The sequence below is a fragment of the Rana temporaria genome, chromosome 3 (assembly GCF_905171775.1).
Source record: "Rana temporaria chromosome 3, aRanTem1.1, whole genome shotgun sequence".
Lineage (NCBI taxonomy): Eukaryota > Metazoa > Chordata > Amphibia > Anura > Ranidae > Rana > Rana temporaria.
This window is the reverse complement of record NC_053491.1, coordinates 335,686,093-335,710,935: the sequence shown is the minus strand read 5'-3', so window position 1 is coordinate 335,710,935 and position 24,843 is coordinate 335,686,093. Positions and strand designations below refer to the sequence as shown.

General features: G+C 42.5%; 1 protein-coding gene across 1 annotated transcript in view; it reads right to left on the bottom strand.

The window, feature by feature from the left end:
* The window catches only part of CCDC69 (coiled-coil domain containing 69), a 78,195-nt gene that overhangs the window by 18,749 nt on the left and 34,603 nt on the right, over window positions 1-24,843 (bottom strand). Inside the window, exons 2-5 of the mRNA XM_040345057.1 lie at window positions 17,858-17,915; window positions 16,909-17,057; window positions 5,786-5,873; window positions 2,622-2,695 (exon numbers count right to left, since the gene is read on the bottom strand). Of these exons, the coding sequence (XP_040200991.1) occupies window positions 2,622-2,695; window positions 5,786-5,873; window positions 16,909-17,057; window positions 17,858-17,915 (369 nt within the window). The remainder of the gene's footprint in view (window positions 1-2,621; window positions 2,696-5,785; window positions 5,874-16,908; window positions 17,058-17,857; window positions 17,916-24,843) is intronic.

Sequence of the window (24,843 nt, the reverse complement as noted above, 5' to 3'; positions counted from 1 at the left end):
AGGGCAATACAAAGAATAACGGTAAGGGCAATACAAAGAATAACGGTATGTGCAAAGTACAGTAATGGTTCAAGTCTATTCATGTTCATGCAGGAAAAATGCACCTGCATGATTTTTGACCATATATCACAAGGCACAGAACATTCACACCTGTGTGTTGTGTTGCGCCAAAGCTCAGGTGCGTTAAGGTTTGCTGTATATGTGTGTAGGGGTGCTATTTAGAATACATAGCTTTTAGTTTATATGCTGGCTCTTTAATCCCGAGCTTTGAACCAAGTCAGTAATGTAAATATGGGGCCTTTGCACTTGTAAGTATGTTTTCCTATCAGAACGTCATTGAGTACATCATCACTGCTCTTTGCCCTGCCTTACAGAATAAAGCTCTGATAAGATCATGTCAACAGCTTTTAATAGTCTGATTTTATTTTAACAGATCAGTTATTTCCAGGTATCCAATCACTGCATACAGCTTCACCTAATAGTTATGAGCAGCCTGTAACTATGTGACCTCACCCATAACATTTTGTACGATTCAACTTAAAGGATCACTAAAGGAAAAACATTTTTTGCTGAAATGACTGTTTACAGAGTATAGAGACATAATAGTTAACCGATTCCTTTTAAAAACGATTAAAAATAGATAAAAATCAATCATATAATGTGCCTCTAGATGCAAAAATGAAACTGAAACTAGTTTAGTCTTTGCATGTTATTTCATGCCTCTGTGCTGGACAGTGCCATAGAGAGTCATGGCTAGGAAAACGAAACTAAACTCTCCCATGACTTTTTTCATATGGAGCCAGACAACCAGGAAGTGTCCAGAACAAAGTAGTATTACAGCAACATCAGAGCAAAAGCGAGCAATGAGGACATGAAACCAGGACTGCAGTAAGGTAAAGGAAGCCATTTAGCTAAAAAAAAAAATTCCTTTAGTGACCTTTCTTAAACCTATTATTGTATAATCCAGTTGCATCCTTTATCTAGATTCCTTTCTTTCTTAGCAACTGTAGATTAAAGGGAAACTGTCAGGAATATAGAAGCTGTCAATGCGGAATTGTTTTCGAAGCTGTACACTCTGGATCTGTCATCACTTTTTTTGCTTCAAAAGTTAGACTCTGACCTGAACAAATAGTTAAGTCAGCTGTCCTAACTACACTGGCTGTATTCTTGTTCTGGGACAGTGAATCACCAAGCAGTGAGACAAGGGTAAGAAAGAAACTCTGAACTTGCATCTTCAAAAGCAAGCCAGCTACTGTATTTTCATCCTGATGGATAACATCCTGAGAAATTGAAACTCAGGTCTTTAAAACGACATGAGAAGAATATGTTGCCAGCCCACCATAGAAATCCAGTGTTTTAATAAAGCATGTGATTATCACACGCCTGACGAAAGGGCACCACTCAACTCTGAATTGTATTTACATGTGATCACTTTAATAAAAGCTCTGGAAATTTAAATAAATCCATGGTGTGCAGGCAACTGTTAGACAGGATGTTTTGGTTATTTTCAGTCTGGTTGGTGAGTTGAGCTGGGAATTTTCTTTGGGTTTTGTTGTCATGTGTTGCCCTTCCATGTGCTGTGAATGCCAGTTATAGGTGGAAGAAGTAGCCATTTGTTTGTACCGTTGGAATTCTGTTGAGGGGACGTACTGGACACCTTTGGTGCCATTGTGCTATATGTTGGGTGTTCCCTGTGGCCTTTAACGAGGCTTCCCTGCCCTCTGTCCATTATAATGAATGTGCTTCTACAATGGAGGATCTCAGAAATGTAAAAAGAGTTAGGATTGCAGATAATACTGGGGTGTCGCGAAGTGGCTCTGCAGTTTACGTATGTATTTGCAAATGTGTGCAAACTAAACCCGTTTTTTGTCCCAAGCTGTTAAGAATACATTAGGTTGTTTGCAGGCTGGTTGGTGAGTTGAGCTGGGAGTTTTATTGTTTTTTTTTTACATGGGTCGTCCTTCCAGGTGCTCCTTGTTGTGAAGGTCAGTTATAGGTGGGGGCTGACTTTTAACAAAACATACACTTGCCAGTCCAGGTGTCCAGCACTGTCCTCACCCATGCCAGTTCTCTGCTGGCCTTCAGGTCCCTGGCACATCATCTTTGATGTGGAAAGCTGGCTGTAGCTTCCTGGTGTTTCACAGCCGTCTCTCCACTGCGCACGCACAAGACGCGCTGTGCTTGCAGAGTGGTCCCGCAGTCTCCTAGGATGTCAAAGGAGGTTGAGGGCAGGAAAGGAGGTAGGGCAAACTTCCACTCTGATCACTTACTGTAGGTGATCTAAGTGGATGTTGGGAGTGGATATGGGAGTGGGCAACCACTTCCAGAAAACAAACCAAAAAAAAAAAAAAAAGGGAGTTCACTCTAATGAGAATGGAAGATGAGCGGAAGTTCATATTTTAGGTGAAGTTTCACCCCAAATTCTTTCCACAAGAAAAGTACCTGCGAAACTCTCTTCATCACAAAAAGACAGATTTTTTTATGGGCCTTACAAATGGGAGAACACTATATTGACCAATTTGGATGCTACATCCATTTTCTAGTCATCTTTGGTTATGCACTACTTCATTGCAAATTGATTCATTTTTTAATCATGCTGCAAAACCGATGAAACAGCAGACCTTAAGGGAAGTGGTTAACTTTTCGTACGTTTCTTTGAGAGATGCCTTTTCCTCATCATAGTGCTTCTGCAGCCCTGTAAGAAAGAATACGGTACAGTACAGTCATTTCCTTTCAAAGTAACACTGCTCACACATACGTACAAACCCTAGGTTCAAAATGTTTCACTTCCTTTATAAAAAGGGATGCTAGAACCACACTACACCCTACATGCTACATATAAAAGTACTACATTGCAGCTGCTACGCGATTATGCTCCCAAGAACTCTGAAATCATGTTTCCTAGTATACAAACAAAAGTTTTCCTAGCTAACCCTTGGCACAGTCACAGAAATATTAGAATTGTATAACTCATTTCCAAAAGGACCTACCGTATATACTCAAGTATAAGCTGCCCCAAGTATAAGCCGAGGTACCTAATTTCACCCCAAAAAAAAGGGAAAACGTATTGACTCAAGTATAAGCCTAGGGCGAGAATGCAGCAGCTACTGTAAGCGGAAAAGAGTGTAAACAATGCCCATTTACACGCCTCACTGTGCCCAACCTCACTGTGCCCATTGCAGCCTCCCTGTGCCCGAGTCAGTGTACCTGAAATTCTTGACAGGCTGCAGTCGTCCATTCATCGTTTAAAAGTCAAGGTCTCCTCTTGGTCCCGTTCCGTGATAGGCGTTTCTCAGCAGCCTATCACGGACAACTTTTCATCCTCGGACTCAGTTTCCAGCAGACACTGTGTTCAGTGTTCCGCCAATCACGGACGTCTTTTCATCCTCGGACAAGAGAATGTCCATGATAGGTGGAACACTGAACACAGTGTCTGCTGGGAAACGGCTATCACAGAAGAGACCAGGGGGAAGCCGCGACTTTTAAACAATGGACGCTCGCAGCCCTTCAGGTACACTGACTCAAGCATAAGCCGAGGGGTGTATTTTCAGCCCTAAAAGCTGAAAAACTCAGCTTATGCTCGAGTATATACGGTATTTATAAAGCTGATATAGGACCGAATCACGGCCATACTGCTGCTTTTCTAATGAAAGCATCTCTGGAACATTCAAAAAGCAATGATGTGTACTTCACAAATGTCTTCCCTTGCTTTGGGACTCTGAAGCAAGCAAAAAAAAAAAAAAAAAATGTAGTGTCAGAAAAAACATAAAATAAACAATTTAAGGTCATATGATGGCGCTCTCCTATCGGTTTGTGGCTGGGGGGAGAGTGGACCCCATCAGTGCATCATCAGGGGCATGGCTTCAAAATACTGGCCAGGTCCTGATGACATAAGGAAAGAAGATGGTGGTGCGTGACCCAGTGTGCGTCAGCGGATCACAGCAGGACAACGCTTGATTCGGCAGTATGTTGCTAGAGCATAACCCAACAAAGCAGGTAAAAATTAGCCCTGGGGTGGTAAAGCTCCCCTTAAAAAAAAAAAAAAAAACACACAACACCATTTTTAAAGCCCATTCTCACTGGTATGGGATTGTTTTACTTTAATAATTGTATGATTAGTATCAGCATAAACATCAGCTAATCATATGGGCGACTAAACCTGTCAAAACCTGAGCAATTAAATGGGAAAAAAATTAAAAACTACGGTCCATAAAAAGATATTACCTGCAATACACTAGAAGTCAAAATGATCAATGGAGCAAAAAAGGTATAGGCAGCAACGCTGTATCCTGGCCTAGGCCAACAAGGCCCAGGCCTAGGGCAGCACAGAAAGAGTCCCGTCGGCTTGCGCTACTCTGATAGTGTAGCGCCAGTCTGATGGGGCGGACTGGGCTGAGAGGCAAATTAGTCTAGCGCCCCTATAAAGCAGCCGCACTGCTTCCATTGGGGGCACTGCTTCTAATTTTGACTGTCCTATCATCCTGGACCACAAACCTTCCTCCCTGGGCTGTATGTTTTCTGCTGCACCATTGGCATAGTTATATCTTCTTAGTCGTCTCCTTAAAATGATCACAAATTTGTGCTTAAAGCGGTAGTTCACCCTCACCCACATGATTTTACCATCGAGACAGGCATTGTAGCGCGAGCTACAGTATGCCTGTCCCGATTTTTTTAACCCCGGACTCACCTTGTAATCGTACATTGTAGATTTCGGCTCCCGCGGGGAATGGGCGTGCCTATGGAGAGGGAGGATGATTGACGGCCGGCCCTGGCACGTCACTCTCCCCGAAGACAGCCGGAGTAGGTCTCGGCTCTTCACGGCGCCTGCGCACAGGCTATGCGCAGGCGCCGTGAAGAGCCAAGCCTATTTCGGCTATTTCCGGAAAAGCGTGACGCGCCAGAGCCGGCCGTCAATCATCCTCCGTCTCCATAGGCACGCCCATTCCCCGGTATCTTCGATGTACGAGTACAAGGTGAGTACGGGGGTAAAAAAAAAATCGGCACAGGCATACTGTAGCTCGCGCTACAATGCCTGATTTTATGGTAGTAGAAAAAAAAAAAAAAATTCCGTTCATAGGGTGAACCCCCGCTTTAAGGTAGAACTATAGGCAACACTTTTTTTTTCATTTTGGATAGAGTAAGGGAGGGTTATAGCCCCTGTCAGTTTATTTTGTATCATCTATGTCCCATTGCAGAGCTTTCCCTTCACTTCCTGCCCCATAGCCAAACAGGAAGTGAGAGAAAATCTATGCAAATTAAGGGAATCCATTGCCTCAGGCTCTCAGAACTAGTGTCCCCACTCGAAAATTTTAGGGTGGGTCTTAAACAGAAAGGGTTGTGGCCTTGACAGAAAGGGGTGCGTCATATTTAAATTAAAGGGTGCACAAGTTTAGTCAGGCCTAGGGCAGCACAAAACCTAAATACACTACTGATAGGCAGCTAAAATTATTGACAAATCTCCACTTCTTGGTTAGTGAGACTGCCCATAATGCTTCTATGAGTTAAAGCATATTTCATAAAACATAAGCATTGCTTGTACATTATAGCTCAGTATGAATTGCCCAAGTTTGTGACTAGTTAATTATAAATGCATGGGGGGGGGGGGGGGGGAATGCACATTTATGAGTAGAAATAAACTTGTCAAAAAAAAAAAAATCCTCTTTTTGTTTGCCAGCTTGAAATGTACATTTTTACTCAGTACGTACTGTAAAAGCAATCTAGGTTGTCCAGCAGAAGCAGTGACACCTAGAGATCACCATGACACCCCCAGTATCTTCGGTTTTACCTTCACACTTTTTATCCAGTTCAGCTTTCAGATATGAAGCCTGTTCTGAAAGACGTTTTTCCAAGTCTGCTTCCGCATCTCGTTTAGCCTGTAAAGGAACAAAATCTATTAACGGATGAGTAAATAAAGTCCATCTCCAATGTTGTGCCCCAAATCCCTTCTCCCGACCCATTCACAAGTTTCCCATCGTGAGACCTTCTTCCCAGGGTAGAGACCATTAAACCAGCTCTGCAGTCTGGGCCTGCCACTGGCCGATTTTGTTGTCGCCCTCCGTCGCGACATTATCACATCACTGTAGTCTAATGGACCTTTAAAGAACCACAGTGCTGGACAGCCAGTGATACGTTTTCACATCGCCCAGGCAGTGTAATAGGCACCTGTAAAAGGACCACACTGCTGGACAGCCAATAGTAAGTGTTCACATTCACCGAGGCAATGTGGAGGGCACCTGAAGGAGGTCCACATTGCTGGACAGCAAATGGTAAGTGTTCACATTACTCAGGCAGTGTAATGGGCACCCGAAGAACAACCTACTGCAGTGCAGAAGAGGGTGAACCAGGTACCCAGAATGTCAAGTGACCAGAGATTTAGGCAAAGTAAAAAAAGCTTTTAGGTTTGTGTTTTTTTTTATAAACTTGAAGAGTTAGCGGACGGTGGTAGGGAGGAGGGGGTTATCGGACATAAAAGAAAATCCCAAATTTTGGGTTGTCCCCAGAAAAGTAATAGAGGGGAAATCTTCCAATGGGGACAATAGTTCTGGTGACTTGGGGGTCCCCAATTTCCTTAATTTGTAGGGACTTCCTTTCACTTCCTGTTTGGCTATGGGACAGGGAGTGAAAGGAAATCTCTGCAATGCAACACAGATGGTAAAAAATGATCTGACAGGGGTTATGACTCTCCCGTGCTCTATCCAAAAAAAAAAAAAAGTTTTTGCCTATAGTTCTACTTTAATGCAGGAAATGCATTAAGGTGAAGAATCATTTTAGCTTTAGAACCACTTCATGAGTATCTATGGATCCATGGTCAAAATCTAAAATGTAGGTTCATTCCCAGATTGTATTTAAATTATTTCTAGCCTACCTCTATAAATCTGGAAGTTTGTAAAAATACCTTGTTAAGATCTCCACACATTTCCTTGAATTATGTTTTATGTTTTCACTATGCCCTGGGGAGTAGGCACTGCTGTGTCACACATTTCACAGAGCCTTCCTTCGGAACTACATAGGTGCCGAGAGGAGGAGTTTCAGGAGGCAAAATCACTGCTTTAAGGGACAAGGTACCATGGGATATCCGATATGTAGTCCTTAGAAATTGAAATTAAACTGCAGAGGAGAAGCTGCAAAGCATGCAGGGAGTTCAGGAAGTTGTGGATAGAGATGGCCAGCAGACAGGCAAAACTCACAGCATGACAGGACATTTTTCAAGTAAGCGCATACTGGATTGTCAAAAATAACTTGATTTTGTTATTACAATGCGGATGTTATAAAAATGAAATTGTATACTGTAACCATAGATTTATTTAAAGTGTATATATATATATATATATATATATATAAAATACACACACACACACACACACACCATATATTTTATATATATATATATATATATATATATATATATATATATATATATATATATATATATATATATATATATATATATAAATAAAATATATGGTGTGTATCACACACACACACATATACACACACCTTAAAGTACAACTATAGGCAAAACATTATTTTCTCTTGTTTTGGATAGAGTAAGGAAGATTATAATAACCCCATTACGGATCTAAGGGTCTCATATATACTTCCTTCAGGACTGTTTTCCGTGTACTTTCCGTATCTTTATTTTTTGATTGCATTTTTATTTTTACACTGGAGATTAGGATTTATCTCCGTTTGGAGCACATTAATGCACGGCAGGACTGCACTAGACCTGGACCTCCCTGGAGTGCAGACTTGCTCATTAAGGACTGTCCTTGTATTGGTCTCACTGTTATAAGTTTTATAATATTGTTTTCACCAAATAATATTTTCACTAGTCACTCATAAATATTATTGTCCATTACATATTCCCTGTTCCACACCCTACAGCGCAAGTATTGCAATTTAATCTTTCTGTTTCACTTCAGTCTATCGAGGTAGACTTTTATATTTGCAGCAGTATTTTTAGTTTGTCCCTCTCCTTTCACTTTTCAGACAGCGCAGGAGTTTACTCTATCTATATTTTACTCACCTTGCTTTATCACTCCAGCAGCAGTCATGGATCTCTTCACCTTTGTTGAACAGCGAGAAGTCGATTTAGACCTTGTGTTCAACGATGAAGACCCCCCCCCCCAAAGACCCCAGCAATGTCCAACACTTGATACGCAAGTTGGGACATGGTCTGGAAAAGAAGATCAATACTTGGTGGGACATCACCACCTTTGACCGGTACATTAAAGCCAACATTGTGCCGAGACGTCTCAGGTGGGATGTACCCCCCAATGATGGTCTATGCGACCAGGAGTCAATTGACGAATGGTTTAGGTTTTTCAACCTTAAAGGGATGGAGCTTCTACATCTTTTATTGAAGAGGAAGCAAAAGAAGCTTCGCAAGATAGATGCTACACTAGCCATTTTGAAAACACAACTAGATACACATAAAGATACGGCAGAATTTACACGATTAACTACCCAATTAAATAAAGACCTAGTGACCAAGGATACGGAAGTCAAATTGAGAAAAAGTAAAAAATACACCAGAGATATCACTGATTACAAAAACGATGTAGTCTTTAAGTGGCAAAATAAGGCTAAACCACTGGAACCCACGGATCCCAGTTCCACCTTTTCCACACCAGAAAGGGGAGTCCCACCTCAAATAAGGCCACAGATGAATCCTATCCCACCACTTTTGGGAATAGACCGTAGAGATAGGAGAGAAGAAAGATCAAGGGACGACTACCCTAGAAACCAATATGGTGACGAAAGGAATGGATACCCAAGAAATATCTCCCCTCGCACCCCTTGGAGGCAACCACAACCGAATGGATATACACCACAACAAGGCTGGAAAAAACCCAAAAGAAAAAATAAAAACAAAAAACCATATAACAACTGGAACAAAACAAACCCAGGAGTAAGGGACGACAGAGAACCACCTGATGTACCCTACTACCAAACTAGAAGTCCTGTGTATCCCAGTGGATACTATAACAACAGAGAACATAGAGGGGATTACCACTATGGAGATCAGCCATATAGGAGGACTCCAAATCATAGGCACGAACCACCACCCCAAATGAGGCCAAAGGAAAGAAGTCCGATACATACTAACAACTACTATGCCCCCTTGAGGGATTTGCGTGATACCTATAGAGATGGAAGACGAGATTTAGATCTTCGTCAAGAACAAGGATACAATTATCCATCGGCTTTTTTAGATCGAGGAACAGTATATCATCCTCCAAGGAGACAGGAAGAATCGAAACAAAAAAGTCCCACAAGAAAAGAGGCTGCAGAGCAGGGAAGAGAAAACAGAAGAAGAGACTAATAGGGGAAGGGATCTTCAACCTCACTGACACACCACTTACAGCTGAAGAAATTGCAGTACTGGATAAAGGTTTGAAGTATGCACCAGTGAGGAATTTAGATAAATTCCAAACTTACATTGGCATACAAAAATATGTTCGCAAACTAAATATTAAAAAGTATATGCTAGAAAAACCCTTTGTGACCCAGACCTGCGATAATCAACAAGTGGTGCATAGTCATCTGAGGAACAAGTCTACCTTCAACCCTAAATTAAAAGATGGGAAACATATTGAGGTTTTTAAACAAATGGTAACTGAAGAAATTAAGAACCTGAATCTCAAAAAAGTGGAAGAACCTATTTCCATAAAAACTGGCATTAGCAGACTCACAAAAAGAAAAAATCTCGTAATAAGACCTTCGGATAAGGGAGGAGGGATCGTCATCCAAACAACTGAACAATATCATACTGGAATGATGAAATTATTAGAGGATTCTGATACATATAGTGTACTATCTAAAAATCCCATCCATAAATGGAAAAAGGATCTAGAACAGGTAGTCCAACTAGGCATTAGGAAGAATATCCTAGATAAAAGGGAGGCGAAATATCTTGTCCCAGAAGCCTGTAGGACGCCTATTATTTACGCACTGCCTAAAATACACAAGGATCCACTAACCCCACCTTTCCGCCCGATAGTGAACGGGATTGAATCTATTACTGCCAGACTTGGCCAATATATTGATCGATATCTGCAATCGGCCGTGCAGAAAACTCGTGCGTATCTGAAAGATACAAAAGAGATGCTGAAACTCCTGGATGGTACAGATATTGATGGTCCACTTCTGATGGCGACAGCAGACGTATCCTCTTTGTATACGATCATTCCCCACCATCTGGCATGTGATGCTTCAAAGTGGGGCCTCCGCAAATACACTAAGCTCCCATGCCTCCAGAGGAAATATCTGATCAAGTGTCTGGACTTCTGCCTGAAACACAGTCACTTTTGGTACGGGAACAAGTATTACTCACAACGAACTGGGGTTGCTATGGGGGCCAAGTTCGCACCTAGCGTAGCAGGACTTTTCATGTCCAAATGGGAAGAAGAGGTCGTCTTTCAAGATCCCCCATCAGATCTTCTATTGTACAAGAGGTACATAGACGATATTTTCGTTCTATGGAAAGGCGATTGCCAGTCGCTTATATAGTTTTTTGAGAAACTAAACGACAACTATGTCAATATCGTTCTGACTTGGCAAATCGAAGAGAAAGTGATACCATTCTTAGACTTAGAAATCAGCCGGACGAACAATACGTTCAGCACGAGAACATTTTTTAAAAACGTTGACCGCAATAGCTACCTCCCCATCACCAGCTGCCACCACAAGAATTGGTTGTTTAACATACCCAAAGGGCAGCTGGTACGGCTAAGGCGGAACTGCACGACCATTGAGGAATTTCAGACCCAGGCCAACAAAATAGGCGATAGGTTTATAGAGAAGGGATATGAAGGAACATTTATCCAAGACAAAATAAGAGAAGTAACTGAGTTACAAAGAAGTCAACTTCTCGAAACCCGTAGGCCTGCTAGCAGGAAAGACCAGGTTCCCATTATTTTAGAGTTTAATGTACAGCATAAAAAAATAGAGAAGATCATTCTACGCCATTGGCATATTCTAAAATCAGATTCGGGTCTAAAGGAGATATTGCCCAATAAACCAAGGTTTATATATACACGTGCGCCCACTTTGCGCGACCAACTGGTCAAAAATGTGATTGACCCCCCGAAAAAAGCATTCTCCTTTTTCACAGGAAAAGGGTTTTATCCCTGTAAGAGATGCTATTCATGCACTCATACCCGTATACCCAACCTGAAAGTCACCAAGTTTCAGTCCAATAGTAATGGGAGTCAATATGAGGTCAAAGAATTCATTGGGTGCCACACTGAAGGTGCAGTCTACTGTTTGGAGTGCAGCTGCGGCCTCCAATACATTGGGCGCACCAAAAGGCTCTTGAGAATCCGCATTAAAGAGCACGTTAAAAATATCGAAAGCGGTTTCCCAAAACACAGTGTATCCCGCCATTTCGCCGAAGTACATCAGAAAGATCCTACACACTTAAGTTTTTGGGGGATAGTGCCCTACTCCCGACCTTGGCGTGGCGGCCACAAAGTCAGAACACTGAGCCAAATAGAGTCGAAGTACATATTTTCCATGGACACTTTTGCACCCAAAGGTTTAAATATAGAATTTGACCTCAATTGTTTTCTCAGGGACTTTTAGTTTTATTTTGCAGATGGTCTCTCTTACTATATATGTTATAGATGACATTTGGCTGTACGTCATATGTTGTGGTACATCATGCCCCATTCTTTTCGATACGGTCTCGTCTCTTCTGATATCTGAGGATGTCCCCCTTATAGCTTCCATGTCTTCCATACCAATTTTTAATTTTTAATTTTTAATTTAATTTTAATAATTATATCATATAAGTACCATCACCATACAACCAGTAAATGTTGCTTCATTATTCATATGTATGGCCACTTACCCACTGGTACATGAATTCCACATGCCCCATCTCTTTTCACTTCCCTATCACGCCACTAGGTCCCCCTAGCTAGGCCCCCCGCTGTGAGCTTAGTCACTGACTGCACATGCAGTTACTGTCACTGTATCACCTGTATCCATGCAGCATTGTGCTACATGAATACATACCTCACATCACATCAAGCTAGAATCGATATGTCTGACACCCCTTGACATACCCTCATGTCTGAGTATATTTACACTTGACATTATTATGGTCACCTTTCTCTAAACTGGCTATCTGGCACATATGTATTTTTGTAGATGTTTCACTTAGGGAGATATTCTCCACATCCTTATTCCCCTCCGCCCCTCCCTTTGCTTTACCCATCACCTTTTCCCTTCTAATTAGCTCCAATATCCCCTTATATAATCCTTTTTTGTATATTAATACAATATAGATTTTGGCCATATACATATATTTTTCAATATGTCTGACTGTTTTTACCACGGCCCCACACAGTATCAGGATATGTCGCTTTTATAGCCTCAGACCCTCCTCTGTGCTTTTATGTTCTTTTACATTTCCTTATATTGGTTTGTCCATTGTGACATTCCATTGCTGGTCCGATCGCATGAGACGCCTTCTATGCAATCTGTACCCCCGCTCTCTGATTTGTCCACGGGCGCGGCTTGCACTACACAGCACGGCGCGATTAGAACACAGGCAGCGTAGTCATTCTCTATGAGCTCCGACAAAATGGCCGCCGGGTGCTCATTAACACAGACTATAAATGTCTGTCTATGTGTCCCCTACATCATCCCCTGATGAAGTCACGTGATCGTGACGATACGCGTCGGGATTGGTAGGCAGGACACACCACAAACATCTGACGAACGGACATACGAGTTCGCCGCTCGTAAGGATTGTTGCTGAGTTTCCGCATTGATATGTGAGTTTTTACTGTTACTTTTAATAAAATCGGTTTATATTGCTGACTGGGCTATACTATGGGTATGTTTCTTTCACCCCTTCTCACATTGCAAACGCCACCTGAGCGCTCCATCTGAGCTAATGAGAGAGGGATAGGAGTTACTACAAGCCCACAGCAGCTGAGACAGTGTCACACACTGAGAAACCCTGGGGAGATCAAAACAGCCAGCATCTGAACCCTGAGAATTAGTGGAAAGAAGCAGAGGAAAGATAGAGGGACCGACGAGTGCGGTACTCGTGGATATGAGTCTGAGATCTCTCACTCACATGTGAGTGCATTCCCATTCGCCAAGATCCCATTTGCCAATATCTTTTTTGTGTGACGGTATTTCACCATCAGCCTCTTTTTGTCTTTTTACTTTGTGTTTTTTCATGTTAAACATCGGATGGAGACTTACATGTGATATTTGTGGATTGTAACCATCTAGACCATTTTAACCTGGACATACTGTGGTCAACTCGAGGTGAGCAGCTGGGTTCACCAAAGGTGTTTACATAAAACTTTGGTGTTGGCTCAACTATCCTATTTTCACCTATATTACGGATCTAAGGGTCTCATATATACTTCCTTCAGGACTGTTTTCCGTGTACTTTCCGTATCTTTATTTTTTGATTGCATTTTTATTTTTACACTGGAGATTAGGATTTATCTCCGTTTGGAGCACATTAATGCACGGCAGGACTGCACTAGACCTGGACCTCCCTGGAGTGCAGACTTGCTCATTAAGGACTGTCCTTGTATTGGTCTCACTGTTATAAGTTTTATAATATTGTTTTCACCAAATAATATTTTCACTAGTCACTCATAAATATTATTGTCCATTACATATTCCCTGTTCCACACCCTACAGCGCAAGTATTGCAATTTAATCTTTCTGTTTCACTTCAGTCTATCGAGGTAGACTTTTATATTTGCAGCAGTATTTTTAGTTTGTCCCTCTCCTTTCACTTTTCAGACAGCGCAGGAGTTTACTCTATCAATAACCCCATTGGTTTCTTTTTTGGGCCCCATTGGGGAGATTTAATCTCACTTCCTGTCCGATAGCTAAACAGGAAGTAGGAGGAAATCAGTAAAAAATAAGGGAATCCCTTGGGAACCCCCAGGCCACTAGAACTAGTGTCCCCATTGGATGATTTTCCCTCTATTACTTTTCTGGGGACTTTCTTATAATTTCACTTTCGGTGATCATGGTAAACAAGACAAATAGAGAGGATGAATCTCCTTAAAGCGGAGGTTCACCCTAAAACAATTATATACTGTTACATATCCAGCATACTGCTGACATCTACAGTATGCTGGTATTTTTTATTCGCTGTACATACCTTCTTATAGTTCTTTTCACCCGGCTTCCCGGGTTCTCACTGCCCCGGGGAGTAGGCGTTCCTATGAAGAGGCGTAGATGATTGATGTGCGGGTAAGGCGCGTCACACGTTCCGAAAATAGACAAACTCGGACTCGGCTTTATACGGTGCCTGCGCAGTCAGCTCTACATGGCAGACGCCGTATAGCGCCGAGTCCTAGTTCGTCTATTTTCAGAAAGCGTGACGCACCTTACCCGCACATCAATCATCTACGCCTCTTCATAGGAACGCCTACTCCCCGGGGCAGTGAGAACCCGGGAAGCCGGGTGAAAAGAACTATAAGACGGTAAGTACAGCGGGAAAAAAAAGATAAAAAATACCAGCATACTGTAGATGTCAGCAGTATGCTGGATCTAATGGTATATAGATGATTTTTAGGGTGAACCTCCGCTTTAAAGGGGAACACACACCAATAAAAAATTTACAGGTGTTTTAATCCCTGTCCAAAACGAAAGAAAAAGTTTTGCCTTCAGTTAGACTTTAATGCATTCTCTGAATTAAAGTAAAAAAACCTTCTGCATGCCGTGGTTTGCTATGGGGGCACTCGATGGGGAGGGGGAGAGCAGCGCTGAGGAGAGGAGAATCAGGGTTGCTTTGTGCAAAACCATTGCACAGAGAAAGTAAAAACATGTTTTGCTATATTAAAGCTAAATACACTTTTAAGAGCCTAACAATTTTAGATGAAATGAGCACTCCTTTCAATGTTGGCCTCTATTGTCAACTGTCTGACAGCTCCATGTATATAGATTGCACCTGTATACGCCATTCTCACTGGACTCAAAGTTCAGATTAAGGCAACAATGCAAATGGCTTCTTAATACAATGCAATTGCTCACAAATCAAACATTTTGTGGTTTAGTTTCTTTCCCAAGCAGAACAAAGCTTCATACTTGCAGGCAACATTAAAAGAACATGTTGGTCTTGTTCTATGCATTTCTCTATTAAGTCATAATAAGTACACAGAACACATACGGTCAATGAGCTGATGTAATTATTTTAGTTCTTCTGTGTTAAAGGTAAAAGTGAATGGGACAGAGCACCAATATTCATTGAACTCTTTTCTAGCATCCGCTAATAATAGGTGTTCAGGAGGCTATTTAAGCCATGACTTGGTGTTTTCGGCATAAAGTCATTTAAGCAAATAAGTAGAGAAAAGCAACAGATCTGCTTTTAAGCGTATGTATAGTCCAAGTTATGGGCATAGTCGGTAAGGGTTAGTGAAAAGTGACTTCTTTTAAAGACGCAACACGCTCCTACAGAGGCAAATAGATCAAATTCTTTTGGCTTCTGCATGAGTTACAGGAGCTGGAACTGTTTAGTTCGGTCTGCTCGAGGATCCATAGGCCGAGAGTTTGATTTCCCCCCCCCCCCCCCCTGACTCTAAGAGACAACTCTGTAGATTAAGGAGGGAGGAGTCAAATACTCAGTCTGAATATTTAGTAGGGCCTATCCAATCCCTAGGAGGTGTGCCCAGATGGTGGATGGCTTTCTGAGGGGCTACTTGCCCTGCGACACTTCTGAGCTGGACACTGGACTGCTTTCTTGGGGCCCTATTCACGGACTGTGTATGTTCTAGGACCCTGTGAGGAGAGCCTCTTCACTTGTACTGAAGTTTTCATTGTCCCCAGCCGTGAAATACTGGGATGTCCTATTACTTGCTCTACACTTTTCTGCATGGTCTCCAGCTGTGTGCACAGAGACTGTTCTAGCTTGCTACTACTACTTGGGTAGGAAAGTGTCCTTCATTAGCTACCGGTTTCGTTTTGGAGTATCCTGCTCGAGGGCATTACTCCCAGGACCCTTTATAAGTTCTACTTGCAATAAATTTACAAAAAAAAGCACCCCATGGCTTATTGAGCCATAATTAATGGACTGCCGCGGTCTGCATTGCTCTAAGTTGGGATATAACCTATTTAAATCTACAGTGAGCGCTACATGTACATTATAGGACCCAAGGTAAATAGACACCCACTTTTTTTAGGTTCAGGTGTTTCCAAGGAAGGATACTTTTAGTGCTATAGCATGCAGACATTTTAGACTACTGCACGCTTTCAGCCTTGTGGCAACAAATCCATACAGATACACTCCAAAATCTTATGAAAGCTGTTACAGGGGGGTGACAGCAGTGTGTGTGGGTCAGTGCGCCAAACTATATAAATTGGTTATGGTTTTGGAATGGGATGTCCAGCAAGGCAAGAGGCATGTCACCATAACATTTTTGGACATTTAGGCCTGGTTCACACCTTTGCAGGTTGCAGTTTGCATATTTCAGTTGTATGTTGCGTTTTTTCAATACACGCTTCTGATCTATTGAAGTCTATTGAACCAAAAACCAGGAAGTCCCTGGCCCTTTACATAAAATGCAAGGATGTGAACGTGACCCATAGTAAACCATGTTAAATGGAATGTAGTGCGTTCCTGCAAAATTGAAAACGCAAAAAAAAAAAAAAAAAAAAAAAAAATGAATAGGTGTGAGCCAGGCCTCAGATAATGTGCACAAATTCTGGTACTGCCGAAGCCCAAAGCAACCAAGCATATTACAACTGCATTTAATAGAGCTAGTGAAAAGGCTACAGGCTTACATTTGCCAGTTTCCCTGCCATTTTAAGGAACATTGCAGTCCATCTATTCTCAGCCACATCAAAGTTTCTCGCTACAGTGTTACTGCAGCATTTACCCAGCACTAGAGGAATAATGCATCACTCAATTTTACAGCTGACCTTTTCCCTCAGCTCCTGTTCATGCTCCTCTATCTTCTTCTTGTTGCCCTCCTCCATGGACATCTTTTCCTCATGGTGAGACTGAATGAGTTTTCGGATTTCTTGCTCATAGTCTTTGATTTTCTGCAAACATTCACTTGATCCATTTCCTGTGTAAGGACCAGAATAAAGAAAAAAACAATGTCAGGTCAAAATCCATTTCTACAAAACCACTTTTTGATGGACAGGGAACTCCATAATATAATTATGAATTGCTACTAGTGATAATAAGACATGGAATTAATGTATACAACAAAGGGAGGGAAATGATAGTCAATGGGTTGCCAATGGCCAACAATCAACAGATTCTCTCATGGACAAATGTTTTGAAGAAAAACGTGTGGATAAACCCAAGGCTTTATTTTTTTTTCTTTGAAAAGAGTATGGAACACAATCCCGGTCAAGTTTTTAGTGCATTCAGGGTACCCACTGGTGAGCGACAACTTCTCTTTTATCCTGGTGATCATGGTTTAGAATATGATGGGGAAAATCAAAGTTCTTGAGTCTTAACAGCAGATTAGGGGAAATCTAAATTAAATGCATCAGCAACCAAGGCTAGGTGGCAGGGACCGTCTGTCTCATATAATCGAATAGGGAACATGTACACTAGATGCTGTATGCATGTGCACAGCATGAATAAATTTGGCCTTTTTTTTCCCTACAACTGTAATATGCATGCTAAAAAAAAAAAGAAAAAAGACCAAAATAGCCATTTCTCTTTGAAGACAATCTTTCCTTTTCCACCTGCTGCAATGGTGCTCAATCTGCCCCCTCTATTCTCCAGATGGGACTAAATGAAAAATGACAGCCACAAATGGAGAAGACTAATAGGTTCATACCACACCGGCACACATTTGTCTCTGGCCTGGCCAAAGCTTGTAAGATAGAATATCAAAGTCAGCCGTCTTACCAGCTATGTTGTTCAGCTCTTGAGATGTCTGCTGGTTCTCCTTTGTTTTCTGACGACTCTGTAAGAAAAAGACGACTTGTTTTTGACATGGTATTATTTGATAAAGCCTTTAGACAGCCAAAGGGTAGTCAGATATGCATGCATGTATTGACTATCCTCTAGCATCGGTTTCTGCCAGTGTAGGTCTATAGAGAAAGAAGAGGAAGAAATAGTGCAGACACCAGTTAATAAGTTAATAAAGCCAAAACATTTACTTTTTTTGTATTAATGTCAATGCCCTCACTGCAAATAGGACATAAATGGATGGGAAATCTCTCCAACAGGGACATAAAGAAAAGAAAAAAACATATATTGGTAGAGTGGGGAGGGGCTAGAGCTGCTGACAACATTTTATTGCACTTTGTGCCTTCCTGCGCCAATGACAACTACAGCCCCTTATTACATGCACATGTGTCATAGGGAAATAAGTGAGACAATACTCTACTAGAACGGGTCACATACAGAAATACATTCCTATAAAGTATGTAAACCCAGATAATCAACTCTTATTTTCTCCCTTTTGGTCTTACACAATACCAGCCAGAAATATGAATAGCCCATTAAAAACAAATACAGCCTTTTCTGCAATATTCATCTTTAACCCAGAGATTTCCCCTGCATTGCTTTATCCTGCCTCTAGAAGCCTTCAGTCTGATGGCCAGCATCTTTCAACCCACTTCCCCTGAACCTAGGCCACCCCTGGACCTGCTCCAAACTTGTGACTGGACTGTGAAAAGAGAAGAAGCACAGTGATGTGCTCATCTGTGTCACTTTGGTTTTTCCTCCTATCAGCATGCTTCTGGTCAGCACATGAACTGATTGGCTCCTTGTGCTGCTTCTTCCTCTGACACTGCAAAAGGGCTGATATGAGGTCAAATTACATACGTACACTGTTTGTAATCATGAACACATCATAAATGTATTGTTGAATGCAGAGATGCATTAATTTGTGTTTTATACAATCAGATTTAAATATGTTATATCATGTAACATCCGTTTGATAAATGCCAAAGCAACCTGTTGTCCTGGTCATAAATTCAGTCCTGTGTCCTCTAAATACTTCCTGTGTTATCTCAATGCCTTGACTTACGCCCTATCTCCATTGCTATCCAAAAAAAAGAAAGAAATTGGCTGGAACTAAGCATTAAAAAACAAAGAGACTTCGCCCCAAAGGTGTATGTGGATTACTCACCGTTTAGACAAACACTACAAAATCTCAGTGTAAACTACCATGCCTGTGACTTGTCCAAGACTGACGATCGTTTTTATTAGCTGAGAACACTGCACGTTATCAGAGTGACTGCCATAATATAGAGACTGCCATTGTTTATGTCATTGTTGATGTAGCAGATACCACTTTCTCCTCCCTAGACAAGAAAGTTTGTTGATGGCATGGCATTTTTAAAGTGGTAGTAAACTGTGATTTGTCGAATGGGCAGGGTCATAACCTCTCTCATAGACTTTGATCAAACTGGCTTTATGCCCGGCAGATCCACAGATATTAATATCCGTTGTTTATTCTCAAATATACACGCTCCCTATATAAATCAAGGTTCCAGGACTATAGTAACACTCGAAATAGAAAAAGCATTTGATACTGTGGAATGGTTATATTTATGGGAGGTGTTGTAGAGCAGTGGTCATCAACCCTGTCCTACAGGGCCCACTAACAGGCCAGGTTTGCAAGAGAACTGAAATACATCACAGGTGATATCATTTGCTGCTCAGTGATTGCAGTATTCTAGACTGCATCTCCCCATGGTAATACATAAAACCTGGCCTGTTAATGGGCCCTGTAGGGCAGGGTTGATGACCACTGTTGTAGAGGATAGAACTCCCGCTTAGCTTTATTCACTGGCCTTAAAGATTTATATTCTAACTCTCTGGCTAGTATATGGTTGGAGAGGTCATATCTCTATTCCCTTCCAATTATAAAGGGGTACTAGACAGGGCTGCCCTCTCTGTCCAGCCTGCTTTGCCCTTGCCATGGAACCTATTTGGGGAGCACACAGGGTCTTTCTTGAGATCCGTGGCCCACAGGTGGGGTGGCTGGTTGAGAGGGTAGCTTTCTATGCTAATGACTTACTGTTGTTTCTCAATGATGCCAGACCCTCCTTACAAGGAGCCCTTCAAACTATGAATACCTTCTCTCAATTTACAGGTCTGAGGGTTACCTGGCATAAAAGTCACATAACTTCCACCCCTGGTACCCTCCCTCTGCAATGGGTGGAACATTACACTTATCTGGGTATTGTGGTTTCTCCTTCAGGTCTCCGATTATATTGCACAAAATCTTCATCCTGTGTTGGCTGAGGTCAAGCTTAAAACTGAAGGAATGGAGAAACCTCCCTCTTTCCTTTCTTAGTGACATCAACCTCTCTTGAGAAGTGAATGCATTAAGGCAAAAAACAGGTTTGCCTTTACAACCACTTTAAACACAGTTCGTAACGTACAGATTAGGCTCTTCATATGGAACACCGACCGCTTGGGTAGTTTTGGGGTTTGGATACATTTCTTGGATCCCACTTACATTACTGTGGTCATTTTGGCTGAAGTGCTTTATGAAAGTGAACCCCTGCTTAGTTGTCGTCATGGAAGGTCATTCACACTAGAATACTATAGTGCTCTACCTTTCCGGCAGCTGTCTGTTCCTGACTGCAGTAGGGGGCAGTGTGGTGCACAATTTAGTGCATCACGCAATCACACAGAGCCCCCCCCCCCCTTTTTTACAAAATTGAAAATGTACAAAAGTACATTTTATTCACGTCATCGTAGAGCAGTGCAATGCACTGCGCTGCAGCACAGTGCCATGCAATTCTGTACAGCTCACTTGCATTACAGTGTCAACGTGACACATAGAAAACCCATTCTTAAAAAAAATGATATTATCCAATCGATGTGTCATTTGATCAATATGATAGAACATGCAAACATCTGAGCAGGATAAATAAATCTTTTGCACATGCGTGGGAGGTACATGCCCCTGCTCTGGCTAATCAAGATGGCTGAAGACCCAGCACCCAGAAGTTGAGGGGACAACATTGAAGCCAGTGATGGAGCTCCCAGATGTTACATCACTGGAGCAGAAAGGAGTAGTTGTGACAGTTCCCACTCACTATTTACAATTGTAAGCCAATAGGCTATGTAACTGTTGTGACAGCCAATCACAGTGTTCACTTGATTGGGAGCCCACCTTCCAGATGTACAGAAATCCTCAATTTTTTTTGAGGGGGGGGGGGGCAGGTACTATTTCTGGCAGGTACCTGCTCTCACTTTCTCTCTGCTGGCCTTTTCAAGTAGAGTGGAGGTTCCCCGGCCTGCAACCACCTGGGGCATGTCCCAAGTGACTGCATGACCATCCAGAAAGCACAATGTGTCACACCCATGCAAAGCCAGATGTAAAACACCAGTAAGTCACAGCACCGGATCCCTGGGCTGGCAAGTGTCTTTTTATTAAAAGTCTGCAGCTACAGTGTTTGTAGCTGCTGTTGACACATATATCGCCCCCTTACTTTCATTATGGGCACTGCGCTGGAGTTGGTGGGGAATGGGAGAGTTACCTTGCTCCCATTCACTATTTGTTTACATTTTGGGTCTTCTGTCATTCCAGAAGTGTCCACTGGGTCAGTCTGTGGTCCAGGGATGCAGTGTCATCCCTGGTCAGCAGTTGGCGCCAGAGGGGTTCTGGCAGAGTACGTTTCTCCAGCAGCCAATCAGAGGAATTTTCCCTCGCGGGGCGTGCTGGAGAGGAGTATATCTGTGACCGGTTTCATGTGTTCTAAAATCTTCGCGGGGTCATCCCTGGTGCGGCATCCGCCTTCAGGGTGCGCGCATCCATGGACCCCGCCAGCGTGGCCCACCTGGCCGTAGTTGCAGACCACTCGGAACCTCATCCGGAGGTACAGGGGGACCCCAGTCAATTGTGTCTGGGTTCCCGATTCTATTGAAAGGATCCCAGGCTGGGTACCGTTCGTTTGGGGAGTCGGTTTGAGGAGGACCCGGAGGCAGGTCGTCCGACAGAGCCTGAACAAACCAATTGGGGATCCGGTGACCAGAGTACTGACAGGTATGTTTGCTGTCATCTGGTGACCAATGCAAAAATCTACTGGGAGGATTCGCTCCATCTATCTATCTAGCTCAGAAACTGTAATTGGCCTGTGGCAGAGGCCCGAGCCGGGTCTGTGAGAGAGGCCTGTTCCTCCCAGAAATCCTAAGTAACATCTCGGCTGCCAGGCCTGTGAAGGGGGGGTCTGTCCGGGGGCACTTTGCCCACTCAGTTGGAGTGGCGACGAGTTGCAAGTCGGTACTGTGCAGAGCAGTGCTGACTGCTCTATTTAATGTCCAGGCCTGGTGCTGCAAGGTTCTTCCTCTCTCTCTATTCATCAACTTTGCCCTTCCCAATTGATGTTGATGTTGGCCTGGAAAATAAAGCATTGGAAAAACCCTTTATTCACTGTCTGGACCTTCGCTCACTGTTTGTCTCTACAACTGCACCCCTAGACAATGCCAGGGTAACATAATAGGCCGATCCCAAATCAACCAGCGGCTCCTTCGGGGGTAGCGCTACATTATATATATATATATAAAAAAAAAGTAAATAGCAGATGTGTCTACTGTTTTAAATGGTTGACAGGTTCCAGTTTAAGAACTGTTATATGTGTTGTGAGAAAGAGCACAACACATTTCCTAATTACAGACATTAACCAAATGTAAGAGACCATAATAAAATCCCTAGAGTCCGCTATCAAATTATTTGTAGCCTAGCAAGCCTTTCATTAAAAAGGGAAAAATGCAGACATAAACATCACAAAACACATTTTGCAAAGTACTGCAGAACAAGCTTGTATAAACCCACGCATATGAAAAAAAAAAAAAAAAAAAAGAGAAAAAAAGGAACCTGTCACACCAAAGCAAGTGTGAGACATATCAAAACACAAGTCAATTACTAGGGCATGCCCAGTCATTTCAAACTACAAAGAGCTCACCTCTATGCATTGTGGGATGCAGGTGACGTGCCATGGCATTTGGATATCAGTATTTGTAAATGACACAGACAGCACAGTGGTTAGCACATCTGCCTTGCAGCACTGGGGTCCTCGATCCAACTCTTGACCAGGATACTATTGCTTGGAGTTTGCATGTTCTCCCTGTGCTTGCATGTGTTTCCCCTACACTCCAAAGACCTAGTAGGTTATGTGGCCCCTGTCTAAATTGACCCTAGTATGTGACAAAGGGACCTTAGATTGTAAGCTCCTTGAGAGCAGAGACTGATGTGTTTGAAAATATGTAAAGTGCTGAGTAAATAAAGGCCTGTGTTGTATGGTATCCCGTGGTCCCGCGATAAACCCCCCCTGCTCAACAACTTTGATCCGCAGAACCCCCCCGCGCTCAACAACTCTGATCCGTGGACCCCCCCGCTCAACAACTTTGATCCGCGCAACCCCCCCGCTCAACAACTTTGATCCGCGCAACCCCCCCGCTCAACAACTCTGATCCGTGGACCCCCCCCCCCCCCCCGCTCAACAACTTCGTTTGGGGGGGTATGCTCATTTGTCCCTCATTCTGAAGTTGAAAAGTTGGGAGGTATGGTTAAGCAAACGCCCGGAAATCACAGGTCGGGCTTGCAATACCATGAGTTGTTAATGGGAACCCAAGCACTGTTCACAGACATACATTTTGCAGTGCGACAGAACACACACACACACACACACTGAAAAAAAATATCCCAACGCTCCACGACCAAAAAGATTATGAAGCTATTTTGGGCTTTTATCATGCGCAAGACAGCCCATTCAAGTCTTTCTCAGGTGTGACACTTGAAAGAAAGTAGTGATTGGAAATGCACAAGCTCAGTTGTAAATGGGGCCCTAAAGTAGAAGTACAGGATAGTATTGGATAGAGCATTGGAGGGTTATAACCCTACAATCTTTTTCCCCATCTGTGTCACATTAGAGATATTGTCCCTTAATTTTCTGTCCCATAGTCAAAACAGGACCCCTTTTACTCTGCAAAGTAATCCCTTGGGGCCCCCAGAACTAGGGGTTCCATTGAAAGATTTCCTCTCTATTACTTTTCTGGGGACAATCCAAAATTTGGGATTTTCTTATACTTGCAATGATAATGGTAAACAAGACAGAGAGAGGGTGAATCCCCCTAATAGCGGGCACAGACCGCAATAAAAACCGAATAGGTTTACTAATTCATCTCCACTCTGTCCAAAACAAAAAAAAAAATGTAATGTACCCAATAGCATCCCAACTGGCTGATCTGAATCTGGTGACATCCATTGGTTGCGGTAGACACCCCAAAACGATGAATGCGGAGAGAACTGCTGACTAGACATTTTCATAAACCCCTTAGCACCAGAACCTTTGAACGGACCGAACATTTGCGCGAACATTTAGAACCCCATTGAAGTCTATGGGACTCGAACGTTCGAATTCAAAAGTGCTAATTTTAAAGCCCAATATGCAAGTTATTGTCGTAAAACGGGTTTGAGAACCCGGCTCTTGCCCCAGGGAACATGTATCAATGTAAAAAAAGTTTTAATGATGCTTAAAGTAAAATTTTTTTTGAAAAATTCCTTTAAATAACGTACCTGCTGGGTGTCTATAGTATGCCTGTGAAGTGGAACATGTTTAGAACTGTCCCTGCACAAAATGAGATTACTATTAGAAAAAAGTAATTTAAAACTGCTTGCGGCTTTAATGTAATGTCTGGTCCCTGCAATATGGATGAAAATCATTGAGAAAAATAGCATGGGTTTCCCCACCCCCCTCCCCCTAGGTCATTACCAGCCCCTTTGGCCCTATATACTTTGAACAGCAGTATACAGGCGGTGAAAACAAGACAGAGACTGTAGGTTTGTTGTCAAGTAGAATCTGTTTGTAAATTTGAACTGGTACTTCTTTAAAGTGTAGCTCCAGCCATAAAATCTATTTTTAAGC